Below are 17,545 nucleotides of genomic sequence, written 5' to 3'. Positions count from 1 at the left end.
ACTAAATGAATTCAACGTCACCATTACAATACATTTTTCCACCAAATTCAACAAAAGATGAGAACTATAAGAATTCAAATCTAATAAGTAAACATATAAGACACTCAAAAAAATATCTATAATACTTTTTTAACTAAACAAAACAGAATAGGGAATAAATAATATAAAAAGTAAAAAACCTTGAAAACAAAGTCTAGAGAAAGATAGAGTTGCAGAAATTACCACAAAACAGCTCTAATAATTACAAAAGGAAAAATAGAGAAAGATAGAGTTGTAGAAAGTATTTTTAATTATTGAATCTCCCTCAGAACTCGGCACTGAAAAAGATGTTGTTTGGAGCAAGTCATTCAGACAGTGACATTTGATCAGATTTTACAATATTTCAACAGAATATATTATCAGCAATCATTGTTTAGGTTTGGCAAGATGGTGAAAGATGAAAAAACAAAAACAATTTTCCAAAGATAGGTTAAAGAATGAACTTTATATTCATCATTTTTATATGGATGGGGATTTTGAATTTTTTGCGAAAAAAAAATTAAATAAAAACAAAACAATATTCATCAGATTTGTTGTATATATTTTATTTTGGTTACATACTTTCATGTTTAAATATTCTGGCTCTAGGCAGTTGGAAATCTGCCATTATCGTTTACAGTCTTTTTATCCAGACTATGAAATTTATTGTTGGCCCTGATAAAATGGCTTAAGCATAAGCCTTAAGGTTTCCAGCTCTTTCAGAGAACTATGATATGCTGGGTTCTCTGAGAACAGGTGTTTTTTGAAAGCTATGAAACTCAGGGAATAATCTTTGTATTTAACCTAAATTAATATAAATTTTGGCTCTGCCTTTACCGATCAAAAAAAAATATTCATCAGATTTATATAGATGAGGATTTTGAAAAAAAAACTAAATAAAAACAAAACATTGTATCTGGATTTATTATCACATTTTTATAAGAAGATTTAGAAATACTGAGCTAAGAAAATATATTTTAAAAAGAATGATACTGACCTGATCGGTCTCAACAAATATTTCAGTTTTAGAACCCTGTCCTTTCAATTAAACAAATTTTTTTATTTGGCTGGTTCGTTTCTCAAATTAAGAAAACCATCTTTAATATCGTTTAGCTTCATGACAACTTCTTTCATACTGGGACGTTGAAGTGGGGATTTATTTGTACAAACCAACCCTACCTGTAAAAGTTGAGTAAGACATACCAACACCATTGATGTGTCTGATTCATTCACATTTCTAAGTAGGGTGTGATCCACCACTTCGGCTATTTTATCTGGAAAATTAATACTTACCCATTTAGGAAGAGTCAATCCTTCTGTAAACATTGTATCTGTTGGCTTCTTCCTTGTCAAAAGCTCCAGGAGTAAAATACCATAACTATATATATCTCCTGTTGTCCCAATCTTTCCACCCATTGCATATTCTGCATATAATACACTAATTACTAATTCTCAAAGTTCATTTTATGTATTGATGCAATATATAAAATGAATTCAGTGTAATATAGAGATAAGAATGACTAAAACCAATACCTGGTGCCATGTAACCAAAAGATCCTTGAAGTGCATTTGTAGAAGCCAATGAATCAAGAGAGTTTCCAAAAACCACTTTTGCAATGCCAAAGTCTCCTATATATGGATTGATATCATCACCCATTAACACATTACTTGGTTTCAGGTCACAATGTATCACTTCCACAAAACAATGATGATGTAGATACTCCATCCCCTGGGCTATTCCTAGTGCAATTATTAATCTTTCATTTAAATTCAGTTTGCATTCATCTCCTCCCTCTGGGTACAGCCACCTATCTAAACTTCCATTTGACATGAATGGAAGAACCAAAGCTTTAAGAACAGGGTTGGAACAGACTGTTATGATTTTAATCACATTGCGGTGTCTAACTCTTTTCAGTGTATTGCATTCTGTAGTAAAACTTTTATGGGCATTTTTATCTTGGAAATTAAGAACTTTGACAGCAATATTTCTCCCATTATTCAGAATTCCTTTATAAACTGATCCGAAGCCACCCTTCCCTAGCAGATTTGCCTCACTAAATCCATGAGTTGCACTCACAAGTTCTTCATATGAAATCCTTGTGGGTTCTACATGGAGATCAAGGGTACTCTGATCTACACTGTCACTTTCAGTAGAGGAACCCTGGTCTAATTTGTCAGTGGAGATGCTCTGCCTCTTACATCTCCATTTATAGAAAAATGCAAGCAATACAAAGCACAGGACTAATATTACAATGCTGATCAGAACAGAAATTATTACCTTACGGGAGACTGATAGCCCTTTGTGCTTGGACTTGAAATTAGGGCACGGTGGTAAATTTATCCATGCACCACAGAGGCCAAGATTTCCTGCAACTGCCGAGGAGCCAAGATCTGAGAAAACCCCTCCCTTTGGAACCTCTCCAGTTAATCTGTTTGAAGATAGATTTAGATGGCGAAGCATTTTCATGTCTTCGAAAGCCACTGGTATTGTACCTGACAAATTGTTGCCGGAAAAGTCCATGTCTTCTAGATTTTTTAGTGTTGCCAGAGACACTGGAATTGGACCTTCAAATGCATTCCAAGAAAGGTTTAGATACTCTAAAGCCGTACAGCTTGCTAGAGCGCTTGGAATGCCACTAGAGAAATGATTGTGAGATAAATCTATAGCTAAAACCATAACCATTTTGCTCACATCCAAAATTGAACCTTTCAATAAATTGTTAGAAAGGTTGAAGTACAAATGGAGATTCTGAAGACCTGCAACTTCAGGAGGTATATTTTCTGTAAGTTGGTTGTAAGCCAAGTCCACCCTTTCCAAAGTTTGACATCTCCCTAAACTAGCAGGTATTTCCCCTGACAGTTGATTGCGATGAAGATCAAGCTCTCGTAATTGTGGGAGGTCGCCAAGACTCTCTGGAATTGACCCTGAAAGCATGTTTTCACTAATTGACAACAATCCAAGCCTTTTTGATTGGCCCAAACTTTCTGGAATTCTTCCTTCTAAATTGTTTTTGTCCAGAAATATCCTCTCCAGATTTGATAGTTTACTGAGTGTAGATGGAATTGTCCCATTGAAGCGGTTTGCTTCCAGGGTTACTGTTGCCAAGTTTGTGAGGTTACCAATCTCATCTGGTATGTTTCCCTCAATTTCATTATAGTTCAATGCAAGAAAGGAGAGTGAATTGGACAGGTGGCCAACTGAATTGGGCAAGACGCCAGTGAGATAATTTAAACCCAAATCAAGTTGTTCCAAGCTGGAGCAATTTGTCAAATCTGTTAGAATAGGCAAATCACTGCCTCCACTCACAAAATGGTTCTGCCACAAAATAAACCGTCTGAGCTGCTTCATTTTCCCAAATACCAGGGGCACTGTGCCGCTTAGTTTGTTGCGCTCCAGATAAAGCACTTGCAGCTGAGTCCAATTACCCAGTGAGGTGGGTATTTCACCAGCGAGTTGATTTCCCCACAAATACACGTATTGCAACTCTGATAGCCTGCCAAGTTCCCAGGGAATTGGGCCAGTTAAGTTGTTCTGATATAATTGCAACATTTGGAGATGAGAACAATTGGAAAGGGCAACGGGAATTGACCCTATTAAGTTATTGGTGTGAACATTAAGCCAGTTAAGCTGAGTAAGCATACCCAATTCAACAGGAATGCTACCTTCGAATCTATTTTCACCCAACTCTATTATAGTTAAAGAGGACAAGTTGCCCATGAAAGGTGGGAGAACGCCTGTCAACTGATTTACCGCTATTGACATGGTTTCTAAATTTGAAAGAAGACTAAATTCAGAGGGAATGCTTCCACTTAAATTGTTAAGCGACAGTCTGAGAAATCGTAAAGAACGACAACCTCCTAGAGATGATGGAATGGGACCTTCCAAATTGTTACGAGACAACCGAAGCGCTGTTAAGCGAAAAAGATTTCCAATTTGGTATGGAATATGTCCCTGGAAGCTGTTATTATAGAGATCAAGCACTGTAAGGAAGGAAAGATTTCCCAGTAATGGAGAGATGGGGCCAAATAATCCCATACCTGTGAGATTCAAGGAAACCACACGCTGGGGGGGAGGAGAGCAGGTAACACCTGTCCAATTGCAAAAGATGTGACCGAGAGACCAATCGAGCAAAGAATTAAATGGATCGAAAGAGAGAGCAGCCTTGAAACCAATCAGAGCTTCACGATCAGAATAATTAGAAGATTCTGCTATAAGAGCAGGCAGTGCAGAGAAAAAGAGCAGCAGTGGAAGCAGCATCATCTTCATTCTGATAAAATAGTTTTAGGCCTGGGTTCACCAAATTTTAGGGATGATGCAGAACGGATGGACAGCGGTTGAATGTGTACAATATTTAACTTTATTGCAAGTCTCTGGGAGATGATAAGAAACAGAGCACATTCACTATACGTTGAATTATTGAGATAGAATATTTTTATAAACAAGATTCCTTATTAACTTATATCAATGTCGGGACTACGTTGATGAACCTTCAAATGAGATGTTAATCGGATTCTCCTATTTAATTAAATAGAACAATATTGTAATGGTCAAATTTTATTACTATGTTGTTTTTCTAAATTTAGTTTGCATGTATTTCCAGGGGAGTGTCTTGGTATATTAGTATTTTTTTAATTAAAAAATGAATAAAAATTTATTGAATCATAGAAATAGATACAAAACTAGTATATTTATATTCTAAAAAATATACCTACTACATAATTGTATTGCATGTTTATTAGTTGTCAATGTTAGAGTATTCGGGTATTTACTTGATTAATTAAACATTCTTTGTTTAATTATTTAAGTTCCCTTTATCTCTTTTACACTTAAGCTAACTTTAGGTGCATATAATTAATTATTTTAATTAATTATTATGTGCAAACCTAGGTTTTCCCTTTTTAGGGTTTCTTGACCTATTAAAGGTTGAGTTCTTTCTTTTCATTGTAAGAATCACATTACATATTTTTGTGAATATTGAGCTCTTTCTTTTTGAGCATATTCTCTATGTATTTGTTTTTCTGTGATTTGCTTCATTGCTTCTCCTTGTAATAGGTTATTCGGCTTGCAGAGATTATTTGGGCTCTTGTGGTGTTGTATTTTCTCAACTCCTATATGGTATCAGAGCTTCGGATCTGCAGCTGCCTGTTCTTGTTTTGAGAATTTTTGCTTTGGAAGCAGATCTGGGGTTTCAGGAATTTTTTATGTACCTAGGGTTTGAGTTTTTTTTTTCTGAGCACTTTGGGCCTAAACGGACCTCACCATCGTGCTCAGAAGGCCCAAAAACCCCTATGGTCATATAAAATTTGACCTATTTTGGTTCCTGAGCCTCTGGGAGCATTTTTTTCTCAGATCTAGATCGTACGGCCTTAGCACGCAGATCGAGAAAAAAATTCAAAAAAAAAAAAAAATTGCCTTTTTACGGCATGTAGGCCAAAATTTGTTTTTTAAAAAAAAAATCTTTCAAAAAAAGCGAAAAAAAAAAAGAGGTTTGTTTCTTTTTAAGAAAAAAAATTTTTTTACAGAAAAAAAAAAAGGTTTTTTGGGGCCCTCACAGTACGCAGGGTACCATGGCGCTATTGCCTTGTTGTAGGTGTTGCCACTGTCAGTACGACCGGCCCATGGACATTGCCCCTACCTCGGGCCCCGCCCCACCAGCACTTTCCGGTCCCTTGCGCTCCGGCCTCCGGTCCGTTGCAAGCTTGTCGGCCACGACCTTTGTTTCTCCCATCGATCGTCGCCTCTGTCCGCTCTCGCCGGCCACTGCATGCTTCCCGACCACCGCCCACCTGCACCGCCAGCTGCTCCGCCAGGGATCGCCCGCCGCCTGCGGCCTTCGCCCTGGCCCCCGCCGCTCACCCCCCTGGCGCCTCCACTGCTTGGCCCTGTTTTCCGGTCGGCCATCGCTCCGCCACCGGGCCGCCACCCTGCCACCCAGCCTCCATCATTGCACCACCAAAGCTCCACTCCCTGGCCATCGGACCACCAATAGGCAACCAGACCCCCTTTTTTGGCTTTTTTAGGGGGGAGTTTGGTTTTTTGGCCCTATCTTGGGCATACGGAGTCGTTTTTTCAAAAACTAATAGGCGTCAGAAAGCTGGTTCCGGGGCCGACCTCATGGTGTTCGTAATTTTTTCTAATTTTCCTGTTTGACTATGTTTTTTTATAGTCAAAGTGAGGTCTCTTTTTTGTACTCTGGGAGATGTAGAATGAGCATCCGACCTCTGTTTTTTGAAAACTTTATATTTTTGGAAAGCATGTTCTGTGTACTTTCCAGAAATATGAGTTTTTTTTTTCAGATTCTATTCCATGCATATTTTATTCAGATTTTTGCTTTTCAGCACTCTGGTGGATATCATGGTTGTTTCAGGTCCTGGGATCTCTTTTCTGAGTAGGGTGTCTCTGTTTTGATTCTCGTTTCTATTTCCAGTCTTCTTCTCATTATAGCTTGTAATTATACAAACGCACTGAGATAAAGTGCCATCATGCATTGTTTACTTGGAATCTTGCATATCTTGTGTCTTGTTGTACATGCACTGTTGATCAAGTGCCATGAGGGGGTTGATGTTTGCCTTTGTTTGCCATCTTCCTTTGTCAAGTGAGTGTTCCTTCCACGACATTCGCCTCATGATGATGTGTCTCAGCACCTTTGATGTTCTTGGTTCTTCGTCATGCAATTGTTTTTGGCTGTCTTTTTTAGTGTTCCTGTCCCTCTCCCACTTCAGCATTATGGGGAGGTTTATCCTGTTGGTTCTAATGCTTCTATGGTTTGATTGATCAGCTCTTCAGGATTTGGCTTCTCATGCCATCTATATCTTCGATTTCAGTTGTTTTGCCTTGTTTGCCTCCTGATTCGAGTAGTGTCATTTGAAGGCACTCATGCAGATTACAGTATTCTTTACCTAGTCATGTTTTAGTTCAGTGGATGTTCTTCAGATTAGCAGTTATTCTTCGACAAAGTTTGCAGGGTCTTCATGCTTCAGTGATATTTTTTCCATCTCTTTTTGGATTAGAGTTTTGTTCCCACGTGGTTTTCTCTATTTCTCCAGTTCATAGAGATTTCATTGTATTTGGGTACCTGATCAAGCCTTGTTGCCGGGACCCATCTTTAATGCTTTCAGTAGTTGTTCTAGGTTTTAGCTTCTCCCTAAGTCTAGCTTAAGGGGGGGTGTTAGAGTATTTGTGTATTTACTCGATTTCTTTGTTTAATTATTTAAGTTCCCTTTATCTCTTTTACACTTAAGCTAACTTTAGATGCATATAATTAATTATTTTAATTAATTATTATGTGCAAACCTAGGTTTTCCCTTTTTAGGGTTTCTTGACCTATTAAAGGTTGAGTTCTTTCTTTTCATTGTAAGAATCACATTACATATTTTTGTGAAAATTGAGCTCTCTCTTTTTGAGCATATTCTCTATGTTTTGTATGTTCTTCAGATTTTGCTTCATTGCTTCTCCTTATAACAAGTTATTCGGCTTGCAAAGATTATTTGGGCTCCTGTGGTGTTGTATTTTCTCAACTCCTATAGTCAAGAAGGACATGGAGTTGAATAATGCTTCACTCTTTTACTCTCATTAAAGTTGTAACAATTTCATATACTTAGAGACAAGTGGCAACGATTCTATTTTATCGAGAGTAATCAAATAATACTTATACAGAAGCTAAAACATTCATGCATTTACCTGTCATCTACAGGTCAAGTTTATTCCAAATCATTTTTTTGTTTATGGATGTTTGTATGTCATTGTAGATGCCGCTCGTCATAAAAAGAAGGGTGACATGTCTAGTAGATAATTACTTCCTATCCTCTATATTCCAACCCTGCCTATGATCAAAAGTCCATTTGGCCAAACAATTTGCCACTTATCTATGGATTATACATATTCTCACATATCAATATCACATCCCATTTGTACATATTCACATATTCTCATATATTCAATCAATCTTTTTATTTATTACACTAGGTTGTGGATAGATGTTATGTATAAGAACTAGTTGTTAGTTTATGATCATCATATTGCTAATTATGATTTTCTTAGACACTTGTGGAGGTTTGCTTCCTTAAAGTGGCTTACTATTTTTACACAATTATCAAGTATTTGTAGCACATTTCTTATAAAATTCTTCTCTTGTGAAAATTATTTTAGTACATGTGGTATTAAAGCATGATCTTAAAATTGAAAGGAAAAAAATGCAATCTTTTTAATAATTTTTGAGGCTAAGCAAGGAGGCAAATATCTCTCTCAATCTAGTGATATGTTTTTTTGAAAGGTTGATAAAGTACATATTAGATCCACCCAATTCTAGGTTTGAGTTCATTTGAAGAATTTATTATTATGAATTTAAGTTTTATGGATACCAAGTTCACTCCAAGGGTTGCAATTTAAGCGATAATTTATCTAACTTCTAATTGGTTGATCAAGTAGATATTGAGCTAATAAAATATAGATTTGAGATTATTTGGATTATATTTAAAGAAATTATTATAAAATAATGTATTCTATTAGATACACTAATAAGGATGAAAATTTAAAAAATGCATATTTTTTAAGAGAAGTGAGTTCTAAGTAGAGGTAAGCTATGGGAGAAATTTTAGAATGTTTTGATTCAAATGGAATAAGTTATTTAAAACTATTTTGGAGGCATAATGACAAGGACATAGACTAGAGTTTAGGATGAGAACTCTCTCTCTCTCACACACAAAAATATGTTACCATTTAGTAGATTTGAATTCAAAGTTGGAATAAGGAGGAACTTCAAATCTAATGCGATTTTAAATTGATTAAAAATTGTAAAAGTGGGAAGGACCTATCTATTCTAAAATATTAAAAGTGGTAAGAATGAATGTAGATATAACTATAATGAATAAAATAGGCTTACATTGAGGGTGCAATGTCTAAAATCCTTGAATATATCCACAAATTATCTTTCTAACAACCAAGGGAAAAAAATGATGTTTCAAGCAATCAAGATGGATAATTTAGAATATAAAATATGGATCGAAAAGCTAACACTAATATAATATTATGGAACATTCTATAAAAGGTGGCTATGTATAGGTTTTATGAGAAGGATCACTAACTTTCACAAATCAAATAGAGAACTCTCTTATGTACATAAAATAACGATTGAGAAAAAAATTACAATGAATTCCTTATATCTAAAAGAAAATCAGTTCACTTGCGACTAATTGATATGTCCTTGAAGAAATAATTTTTTTATTTCTATCAATCATGCTAGGAAAAAATTTATACTAAGAAAATCGGAATAACAATTTCTTGATTCATTATCACCAAAAACTCATATAATTTAAAGCATAAATAAATGTGCATTACAATCTCAAGTTAACATGGTATTTCCATGAATGCTAAAAGCTTTTTAATTAAAATAATCTATTTTTCATATAAATAATTTCTAAAACATTAAGATCACTAGAATTCCAATATTTTATAAATTACTTATTCCTCAAACTACATACCCAAATTATTACTTTGAAATTATAAGTAATGGCTTCTAACAGGGATTTCCATTGAAATTATTAAACTTGCTTTGAAATTTTAAGTAATGGATTCTAATAGGGATTTCCATTTATAATTATTTTTCAATTCACTTTATAGATGAATTTATTTAAAAGAAAAGAATTACTATCTTATTAAAACTAAATTGTTGTAGGAACCTTTTAACATATTCCACAACTAATCTTTCCTAAAACGAATCTACCAAAATTATTTAAAATCACAATATTTCCCATATTCAAACTTATTATCCACTTCTCTTATCATAAATTAAATTGACCTTATTAGAATACAATTTAACAATTTAATCTAAGATGGGGATAGGTTTATATTATGTTTCCTACTTCAATGATAACAAGATTAACAATTATTTGTCCACTTTCATGATTATAACAAATTTAAGGTATTTTAAAATAATTTCTTTTTTAATGCACTAATATTTAAAAGACATGTAATCTGTCATACACATAATTAAATAATTTATTAGTCATATAAAAGGTGAAGTAGTTAAACATGTAAATTGGGACATAAGTAAATTTTTTCTAGTTCAATTTAGATATAGGTGAAATCAGGTTTTAGTGTTAACATTATTAAATAATAAATGGGTATGGAATAAATCTCATATATTGGATGAGATTCATCATTTCCCTTGAATCTATGTCACTCTTGTAGTTGCCCTAAATTTTACAATAACATGGTTCTGATTATCGACATATTAAATTTTCTTCTTCTCTTTTCTCAACTACTAAGAAACCACCTTTTAAGATTAATTTAATGTTGTTTTGTGATTAGTTAATAAGATATATATGGAAATTTGGTTGTTGCAAGGAAAAATCTACTTTAGTACTATAATATATTTGTTCTTTAAAAGGCTTCAATTTGTCAAGTTCAAGCTTAAGAAATAGAATAGACTCAGTTTTGGTAACAATTTTTGCCAAAAGAGACAAGTGCAAGAAAATCTAAATGAGATTACTTTTTAGATAAGAGCATTTGGTATAATTTTTAAAAGGCTAAAATAGGAATTTCTCTTTCTCAAGAGTTACATGAATGGGAATTGAGAGAATATTTTTTTGGAAGTAAAAGTCCAAAATTACTTGGATTAAGTAGGGTGAATAAATTACCATTTTCATGATTTAGTCAAAGGTAACAAAAGTAGTAATGTCATCTCATATATCATCTCTTCTCAAGGTACTCATTTTGTTACAAATATGAGTTTGTGTTCTTGATGTCAAACTTATTTTCAATGATAATAACATGGTGTGAAGGGTTGGTCAATTGTGTTTTGGAGTAATGTAGTACTAGAGGATTAGTTATGAGTACATGTGGATGTGTGGAGATTGATTGTGGTTTCTTTAGATGGTATATATGATTGTCTTATAGAGTTTTCAAAGCTTTGGAGAAGCATTCAAGATCTGTAGTTGAAGTTGGCTAAAGGTGATTGTCGTGGTGAATAGTCTATTAGACAAGGCATAGTTTTCTGGTTTGCATTGTGATGCATTGCTTCATAATTCCTTGTGGTTTTAGTATGATGTTAGTGGATAAAAATTCTTGATATATCCAAGTCTATATGTTCTCATTTTTATCTACAATTTAAGTTGTGATGGTCATGAGTATCCACTTGTATAGTGATAATGTGTTAGTTTGTAGGAATGCATTGCATTCCTCCACCTTCAATTATTTTTATTGTGTGGCTCAAATATTTAGCTATATTGTTGTCATAGCTATGTTGCTGTTAGGTGATGCTATTTCATGCATCTGAAGAGTTTTGGTGGTCTGCATCATGTTATGATTAATTTTGGTTGGTGTGAGCTTTAACGGCACTATCATTTAGAGTTAATCTATATAGTTTTGGTTTGTGTGGTAGCGTGTGTGGATTTTTAGTTGTTGATATGAGATGTATAGGAAGGTACGCTAACATGGTGTGATACTTCACAATCTTTTCTTTTTTTTTTTCATGTTGCTTTGGAGATTTTTTGGGGCCAACCTTTTATATCTACATGTTAGATTTGACTACGCTAACCTAATTGATATTTCATTGGTTGTGAATGATATATAAAGATGAAATGTGTCTGGAGGATCATATATGTTGTATGAATAATATGTAAAGTTGTGTATGGTGTATATTGTAAGTAAAAAGGTTTGCAAGGGCAATTTAGCAATGATGAAGTCAGTTTTAGATGTGTAATAACAATGAACAATAATTATCATTTCAAAAGATGTGACTCTTTGTAGTTCAATAATATTGATTCATTGTATTCAATTCTATTTTATCCTACCCTAGAGAAGTGATCTTCAATATTTGCAAGCCCATTGTATCTTTCCCTAAGGTTGTGCACCTTAGTCTAACAAGTTAAAATCAAGACCAGTGAGCTTACTTGGCCTTGAGCCTCAGACTTTGTAACATGTTTTCATATATATAGGGGAATAGTTCTCATCTTGGTGTTTATCTCATTGTGTTTTCCACATTAAATCTTGGTATTGATGTATGTTTTCTTTGTTATTTTTTACTTATTTACTTCTACAGACATGGTGACTAGAATGAATGATAAATTAATAGTTAAATTTCTTAAGTTTTAATAAATGATGATTCACCCCACCTCTTTCCATTTAGAATTGCTCAACAATTGTTATCAAAGAAAGGGTCCTAAAGAAATAGTCTAATAGTTGAGGTAGATTTGGGATTTGAAGATAATGTTTTAATTTGACGTTTTGGATGCTCTGAAACAATATGAATAGGATATTGATGTAGTTGTATATCTTGAAGGAGAATTAAGAGTAGATTTGTTTGATCTAAAGGCTTATCATAAAAGGTGCAAGAAAGTAGAATAAAATGTTGTCCACCTGAAAAGGACAAATTGATTAAGGAAGAAATAAAGTTGATGATCTTGGAAAAAAACTTCATCATGTCAAAATTTGGAGAGTGCACTAAGCTTGAAGAAGAACTTGGTTATGTTGAGAAAAGAACTGAAAGAGGCAAAATAAAAATTTGATAAGAACTTCAAGCTCAAATGAAATAGTGTTATGCTTAAAGAGATATTAAGTGCTCTAAAGACAATGGTGGTCTAGGTATTGATGAAGGATAATGTTCTAAAACTCCATACAAAGATGAAAAAAGATAGTGAACAGTTAAGGATGAATATAATAAGACAAATAAAGATCAAAATAGTTTCACTTAGGTCTACAACAAGAAAAACTCCAAGAAGTCTCTTCCTACTCAAACTAGGTATTCTCTATTTTTCAATGGCAAATGTTTTACATACAATTAATTTGGACATAGACCTAGTGAATGTAGAAGTTGAATTAGATCTCAATCATTTATTTGGCAATGATATGCTTGCAATAAGTTTCAACATAAGGCAATGGGTGCAGAAGTATGATGGTATGGAATGGATATGTGAATACAAACTATGGTGTGTTCAATATTTCAATGAATATTGTTATACATGAAATAAATATGAGCACAAGGTTGTTGAAGCTAGATCTTATTTCAAAAGGAATGGAAATGATCAGTTACAAGGTTTGACTTGTTATAATTATAATAACTCAGGACACAACTAGGTTTTGTAGAGGAAAGAATGAGAAGATCTCTGCTCCAAAAAAGATGTTCATTGACATTAATGACATAGAGGAGAATATGTAGAGGAAATGGGTGAAGAAATATAATAAAAACATATATGGAAATATTATGGATGGATTGGTACCTATTGGTTGTGGAGACGCTTCCTTCAAAAACTTGACAAAATGCATTATCTAAAGGGGAGAATTCATTAAAGAAACTAAGGACCCCCTTGTTGTGTTGATGTTTTTTTAATTTTTAGCATGACAGATGTTAGGAAGTTATTTATAAAATATTTAAAATGTTTGTTGTAATGCATGAAGGTTTTTTCTGATCATTGGTATAATAGAGTATCAACTTTTTATATGTAATGATCAAATACATTGAAGGCAAAAACCCTAAGTTGGTTGAGTTAACAGATAAATCATGGTTTTAATTTTATTTTGATCACTTCTAATATTAGGAATTCAAGATATATTGTGTACGAGAGCTTACTTGTACAAATCCTAATGACTATGCAAAACAATTATTCTACAGAGTTCGTACTTTTCACTTTGTCTTGTTTGATCAAGATGGTTACACTAATTGTTGTTGACATGTGTTTGAAGTACCTAATGTAAGATGACCTAATGACATCCAACGTAAAAGAAAATCATATTTGAGAGTTAGCATTGAACATTTGGAAGGAGCTTTCTAATTTCAACTATGAGAATGAATGGATATGGATCATCTTGAGCCAAATTCATGGACATGAGGTGTTATGTAATCTCTTGAAGGATGCTATTATGAATTTGACAAGGTCATGCATCACTAACACACTTCTTATTCTAAAATTAATGACTAATGATGTTGTGTTTGAACTTACTAGCATAAAATTGGACAGAAGGGCTATCATCATTGAGGACATCACTAATCTAGGTTTTCGTTATGTAATCAAGGGTTTGGCATATAAGATTTACTATCAAAACCATGAGGGTTTTTCCATTCTCACTCCAATACACTCTACTTATCATATGGTGTTTGAAGAAGACAAGTTTGATCTTTTTGAGCTTTTGAGGTAACAACTTTTAGATAATCTAGACAAGATGAAGAAAAGCAAGTATCCATTTAGGTATGTGTCTCTAATAATTTGCTTAGCTTTTATATTTATGAATGAAATCTTGGATGTTAAAAGTAAATTGTGGAATATGCTCTTTCCTATAGGAATAAAAATAAAACATCATATTAGAAATTATAATAATGATACAGAAGCATACAATACTAGATCTTCTAGTTGGTTTAAGGATTTCCAAGATAACATGTAGGGAAGGGAGAATATTCTTGTTAGTTTAGTCTAGAAATATAAAAATGAGATTAGTTTCCTAGTCAGTAAGGACCATTGCTACATTGAAGTGGTAGAGACCAGGACTACTTGGTTAACTGAGTTACACTATGAAACATCAAAGGAGTAGGTGGAGAACAACATTGAGTCTTTGCTAAAGTTTCTAGAGGACTTGCAAGAAAAGAGATTTGGGATAACTACTGAGATTTTGAACAAGATGATCTAGAAGAATGCTAAGACCAAACATGAAAAGCTAATGGAGAACCTCTACATGAAGATAAATCAACCCATAATAGAAGAAGCTTTTGGAAGGAAAGCGTAAAGGAGAAATAGGTCCATTTTTTTCCTCTCCTTTGGTAAAGATTGGTTCCTAGGGTCCCCAATGAGAGTAGTATGCAGTGAGAAGAAAGGTCAAACACCTAAGTAGAAGGTAGCAAGAGAAGATTCTATTTTAGAGCCTAAATTTGGAAAATTGGACAGTACCATCATAGATGAAGTCTAAAAAGAGGAGTTTGTGAGTAGAAATAGGTTTGCAGGGATAGTAGTTAAGGAAGGGAATATTGAAGGTGAAGAGGAAATTGTCCCTCTTAGTCAGATGAAGAGAACTAAGATCTCTTCTGTAGAGACTCCTATAAAGAAAAGGAAGCAAAGAAGAAAGAAATAAGGAAGGGTAAGCCAAAGAAGAAGATTGACTTCCCTCTAGTTAATATTGATTATCAGTCACTTGATCTTGACAGTTTGGTGAATGCAATTTGTTAACATGATTCATTGGAAGTGTCTAGAGTCTTATATAAAGTTGTCTCTCCTACAAACAAACAAAAGATAGAAATGGCTATTATATAGTATTTGATCACCTTTGACAAGAATGTGAATGATATTGCAGATAAGTTACCTATGGAGTTGTTATAAACCTTAACAGGAAGAAGGAAGGATGCACTAATGAAAGAATCCAATGTGAGGACAACGTCTTTAGATATGGTGTGTAGTCCTTTATCCAAGGAAGATAGAGTCAAGATTGTGCAATCACTTAATACAAGGTTTAGAACAAAAAAAAGAGTAAATATCATAATGGGAGAAGATTTGGATGACTATTAGAGGATAGTCGAACAGATTGAGGATGCGCCAACTAAGGTTATAGAAGAGATAAAGAATGTACTTTGTCTTCTCTTATAGACAAACATAGGTACTAACTTAGAGAAGAAAACTAATGAACAATTCAGTGGTGATGAAGACTTGTTAATTGGTTTGGATGATCACATGGAGACTGAAAAAGAATATTTGTTGGTGTAATTAAGGTATTTTACATCTGTTTATTCCCTCCTAGGTCCCAATTACACTTTACTTAAGTTGACTTAGGGAATTGCATGGGAGTAGTTAGAGCATCTCCACTTCAAGTTCACTTATCATGTTATTGCTTTATCATATCCACCTTTTATGGTTGTACGATTTCACCTTTGGTGGGTGATCCACCTTTAGTGGTGTTATCATGTGATCACTTTTCCACTTTAGTTTGGTTGATAGCTTTATGGTCTACTTATCATGTCATAAGACAACATCACTTGTCATTGTCTCATTTACTCCCCTTGGCTATATAACCATGGGGTCTCCTATGTATTTTTTACCCAACTTATTGCATCATTGATTATAATACAATTTGTTCTTGTCTATATTTTTCTCTCTTGTTATTGTGCTATTTAATAGGCCCCTAGATCTTTCACAGCTATCTCCATAGCTGATTCTTACATCATATCATATCCTATAGGATTCCATTGATAGACATTTTCGAAGAAATCTTGGTGCATTTCAAGGTTAGCATCTTGGGAGTTTTGTAATGCAACACAATTTTGGAACTTCCAAGGAAAAGTTTGACTTCACCATTGCGTCCAAGTAGTCTTTTCCATGAATTTTGACTACAAATATACCTAAATTCCAAAAACAAATTATTTTATGTATAATAAAAATTTCAAATAGAAGGCCATTTGGCCCCTCTTTAGCCTATAGATTACAGTTTCTTTCTTTATTTGGTTTTATCTCTGCATATTTATTGGGTGCAATATTTCATTTTTATAGGAAAATCTATATGAGGGATTTGGACATATTTTGTGAGACTTGTTATAAGATATGTAGGCTTGTCAGCTTTGTTGGCTAGGACATGTTTATGTGCTCTACCCATGTTCTTGTTGTGTTCTATTTTGCAGATGTATTTATTATTCTGATTGGTTATTATTTGGTCCTTATGTACCTTCAATGGCCAGATCATTTTATGTTATCTATTTTTCTTGACCACTCTTCATGCATTGATCGGTGTTCATTGTATTTGGTCAGCACTCAAGTGTATTTGCCCGTGCAATCAGTTCTTTGCATTAACCCTTTGAGGTTTTATGTGGGTACTTTAGAGGTCTATTTTGAGCTATTTTAATTGAGACTCCTCTATTCTAATCTAAGAGATTCCTTCATCCACACATCATTCTTTTCTAATTGGGTTTCCATAGGATATCCTGGCCTTGTTTGTGCTCGGATTTTGTCAATGATTGGTGCCATGTTTGTGCATTCAGTCTTGTTGGCTCATAGATCCTTTAATGTCGTTCACAAAATATTTTATATAATTTTGCGACAGTTTAAGATTGAAGATCTTTGCTTTGTTTGTGCAAATCACTAGTTGGCTTGGCCCTCTCCGGTTGAAGTTCCATTAAGGAGAGATCGTGCTCCTTCATGTCAAACTGCTATTAGAGGTAACTTCAATATCAGTTGGCTCATCTATGGGTTTTCTCTTTATACTATGGTGTGTGTCTCTATTGGTCTAATCACGTGGCAGGGCATTTTGGCATTGGTGTTTCAAGGCTCATTGATTGAATTCAATATTGCTATAAGTTTGTGTATCTAGTGAACTTTGTTGTTATAGTTAAAAGCGTTGGAGATCTATTCACTAGCATTTATATTGGGCAAGGGTTTCGTTTCATATTGGATCGATCTCTCTCCACATTGCCAGTTTGACAAATCGCCACATTGATTGGCTATCGTGGTGATAGGTTTGTTGAGGTGATCTACCCTTAGATTGTCTAGATCAAGTTCTTCATGCAACACGCTTTAGATGTGATGCAACACGCTTTAGTGGTGCCGTTGGAGGGATCAG

General features: G+C 34.0%; 1 protein-coding gene across 2 annotated transcripts; it reads right to left on the bottom strand.

Annotated features, from left to right (window-relative positions):
* Positions 1-995: 995 nt before the first annotated feature.
* LOC131064794 (putative leucine-rich repeat receptor-like serine/threonine-protein kinase At2g24130) lies at positions 996-4,395 on the bottom strand. Of its 2 annotated transcripts, XM_057999066.2 has the most exons (3): positions 1,552-4,395; positions 1,312-1,442; positions 1,012-1,193 (listed from the first exon to the last, which is right to left on the bottom strand). In XM_057999066.2, the coding sequence occupies exons 1-3, from the start codon at positions 4,283-4,285 to the stop codon at positions 1,149-1,151; spliced, it is 2,910 nt and encodes a 969-aa protein (XP_057855049.2). In that variant the 5' UTR covers positions 4,286-4,395; the 3' UTR covers positions 1,012-1,148. The 2 variants fall into 2 exon arrangements, with proteins under 2 accessions (XP_057855048.2, XP_057855049.2); XM_057999065.2 differs by having other exon boundaries at positions 996-1,442.
* Between the last annotated feature and the right edge of the window lie 13,150 nt (positions 4,396-17,545).

This window comes from Cryptomeria japonica, chromosome 4 (genome assembly GCF_030272615.1).
Source record: "Cryptomeria japonica chromosome 4, Sugi_1.0, whole genome shotgun sequence".
NCBI lineage: Eukaryota > Viridiplantae > Streptophyta > Pinopsida > Cupressales > Cupressaceae > Cryptomeria > Cryptomeria japonica.
The sequence above is the reverse complement of the archived record's forward strand: the minus strand, read 5'-3'. Positions and strand labels throughout refer to the sequence as shown.